Source organism: Etheostoma cragini, chromosome 5, assembly GCF_013103735.1.
Source record: "Etheostoma cragini isolate CJK2018 chromosome 5, CSU_Ecrag_1.0, whole genome shotgun sequence".
Lineage (NCBI taxonomy): Eukaryota > Metazoa > Chordata > Actinopteri > Perciformes > Percidae > Etheostoma > Etheostoma cragini.
Window position 1 is genome coordinate 16,627,811 of NC_048411.1, and position 3,101 is coordinate 16,630,911.

General features: G+C 42.1%; 1 protein-coding gene across 4 annotated transcripts in view; it reads right to left on the reverse strand.

Moving 5' to 3' along the window:
* The window catches only part of grin1b (glutamate receptor, ionotropic, N-methyl D-aspartate 1b), a 44,709-nt gene extending 42,708 nt beyond the window's left edge, over nucleotides 1–2,001 (reverse strand). For all 4 annotated transcript variants that reach the window (XM_034872003.1, XM_034872002.1, XM_034872001.1 and 1 more), the window contains exon 1: nucleotides 1,361–2,001. In XM_034872003.1, the coding sequence (XP_034727894.1) occupies nucleotide 1,361 (1 nt within the window). In that variant the 5' untranslated portion in view covers nucleotides 1,362–2,001. The remainder of the gene's footprint in view (nucleotides 1–1,360) is intronic.
* Nucleotides 2,002–3,101: the final 1,100 nt, after the last annotated feature.

Genomic DNA, 3,101 nt, shown 5'->3' on the forward strand with positions numbered 1-3,101 from the left:
GTCCCCTGCTGGAGCTGCTGCCCCCGCGACCCGATACCGGATAAGCGGTCGAAGATGGATGGATGGATGGATAAAGCAAATATTATTGTTCAATTGTGTGCAATATTGCAATTAATTATATTATGCTTTTATATTATATTTGATTTATCAAATAGTTGATAAATAGTGCAGTTTCTTTGTTTGAATATTGTGCCTCTTTCTATTCAGATCCTTTTTCTTCGTATTTCTAAATTAAGGCAGGGTCAATGCTGAGATGTGTACAAGGAGAAGCACGTGGCCAAGAGGAAGATACAGACAACGAGCAACCATCTCAAAAGCAGTTCAGGCACACATCCAACGAAGCCAGCCAGCAGGTCTGTAAACTCCATAACAGTACCAAGCCTTGACCAACCATCCTCAACCTGCTGCAGCACTTTAGGGACAGATACACAGCAAAAACTCTTTGGTTTATCTTGACAATATTATGAACTTGTCAATACTTGAATGTGTTTGTTTTAGCTGTTCTACATAATGTGTTTACAAAGTAAAGTAAAATTGTGTGACTTTCCTGCTTCTAAGTCTTTGCTTTATTGAAGACAATTGGTTACTTGTGTAGCCTAATTCTGCTTTTAAGTTTGTATTTATGGATGATTTACGGGGTTGGGGGCACAAAATTGTTGCTTAGGGCATCAAAATGGCTATGATAGCTTCCTCCATTTTAGACTAGCCGTCCAATCTAAGATCAGAAAACCACCAAAGTCACTTGACATGAAATATTCACCATGCAAGTGAATCCTTGTAAATGTCAATCTTTTAAAAACTAACACACCTGTCCATCATTTTGCGAATGACGGCGAAGTAAAGCCACGCCCACCGAAAAACATATTTTACTTGTAGATCACTGATTGGTTCTTTAACAAACTTTATTCCCTCAGTATTCTGACTTTAATCTTAGTATATGAGTTAATCCATGTAATCATATGTAACTACTTCTCAGAGTTATGTTTACATTTTTATTTCTCACTTAAAGAATTAATGTCAGAAATCAGTTTTCAATTTCCTTTAATGTATCTTGCTGAAGAACTATTATTCACAACTATTATTATGCATCTAGAATTTAAAGAGAATGTAATCTAAAAAGAGCAGAGGAAGAAATAAAATCGTTGGCAAGATGTTCAAAGGATGAATTCACATAAAATGGTCAAATTCTAAATGTCTGATCAAGAAAAGTAAACGTGTTGAGTTTTATTAAAAGGAGAGGTGATCTCGAGGGACTGCTTATTAATCAATGATTGTATGAATTAATTAGGCCCTGTTAAATTAATGACAATACAGATCATATATGGGCTAAATACATGTAGTAGCCTAAATCATGACTTACTGTTTACAGCCGGTTCTGTCTCTCCTGCAGGTTTTTCAAATTAAAAAACAATAATTGTTCCGCCCCACGGGTCAGAATTCCGTTACAAAGCTGCGTCGTTCACTCGGTCTCCTGTTGATTTCACCGTCTGTGATTTATTTAAATCACGGTGATCCCTCCCAGCGTTCCGGTGTCAGCCCGGTACCGTCAGCTTTTTCCTCCTCCGGTTCTGTCCGGTGTCTCGGGTCTTTCAGGTGAAATGTTTTTGTTTTTAATTAGTCCAATACATCAAATGTTGAACCGTTCAAAATCTCTGGTGACGTTTTTTTGTTCCGTGCGCTTACCGTTTCACACCAAAGGTGAAGGTGAAAGTCCTCGCTTCTTCATTGACGGATAAAATGTTTTTCATTCACAGTTTAAACGACAAACCCGGTTGACATTGTTGATACCGTCTCGCGCCTCGTCCTGTTGATTCACCGTGTCGTTTCATTCAGCAGCGGCAAAAAAACATTTACATATTTGTCTTTTCTACTGAATTCATCAGTTCATATTTTAAATGTTGTCTCGGGTAGTCGGTGTCTGTTGATGCTCGCGGACTTCCAGATGACCTGAAGCTCGCGAGCCCGCGGACCGTCCTTGGATCATGACGCTCGCTCCCGCGCGCTCACAGACACAGGGAGAGAGAAGAGAAGAAGAGACGCGCGGCTGCTGGAGCGCGTGTACGAGCTTCTCTCTGGTGTTGGTTGAATAAATGAAGGGAGAAGTGCTCGTCCCCGTGCGCGCTCAAACATACCTCCACACACTATTAACTAAATCAGAATAGGATTGATCCCCTCAGGGGATTTAAATTGCAGTTGCTTACAGTCAAATTCAAGGTGAAATAAGAGTAACAAAAGAGTAGCCTAAGTGTAATGCGAGGCTTGGACCCAAAACTGCAGAGTAGCCTAGATGAATTTTATTAAACAAAAGACTTGCAACATAAGGTCTCCCGCGGAAGGCTGGCATGCACAAACGAAGAAAAACCAAAATCAATCGAACAAAAGTGAACCCAGGGAGGGCAAAGGGGAGCCAGAGGAGGGAGGGCAAACGGAGGCAAAAACAGGTGCGCTGGAACAGCCGACAGGGGGGCTCGGGAACTGATGGCAGGGGGGCTCGGGAACCGGGGGTGAGGGCAGTGGCGAAGGCGGAACCCTCTGGAACTCGAGCAGGACGGTAAAGACCCGCCGGAGGCCGAGCAGGAACAACCCCTGTCTCATAGTTGTCTTCTGCTGGGTCCATTTCATGTCGGTTCATTCTGTCAGGACTACAGGGTTTGGACCAAAAGAAAAGCTGAGTAGAGAAATGTTATTAAACAAAAGACTTACAACAAAAGGTGTCCTGAAGAAGGCAGGCAGTCACAAATGAAGAAGAAACCAGAAGACATGAAAGGGTAAAAAACTACAAGGAAGAAGCAACGCAGGGGATGACAGGGAGGGAAGACAATGTCCAACAAGAGCCAAAGAGCACAGACACTATATAGGCAAGATAAGGAGGGTGAACAAGGGACCGATGACACAAGGGCTCAGGAACAGGTGAAACATTTCAGGGCGGGGCAGACAATCAAAAAGGCGGGAAAACACAATTGCAGGAAGTAAAGTAAGACATGACAAGGGAGAAACAGAGACTACAAAATAAAACAGGAAACTGAACAATAAACATACACCAGGATAAAAACAAGGTAACACGCAACAAGAGACCACAAGGGACAATAAACAACAAGTAA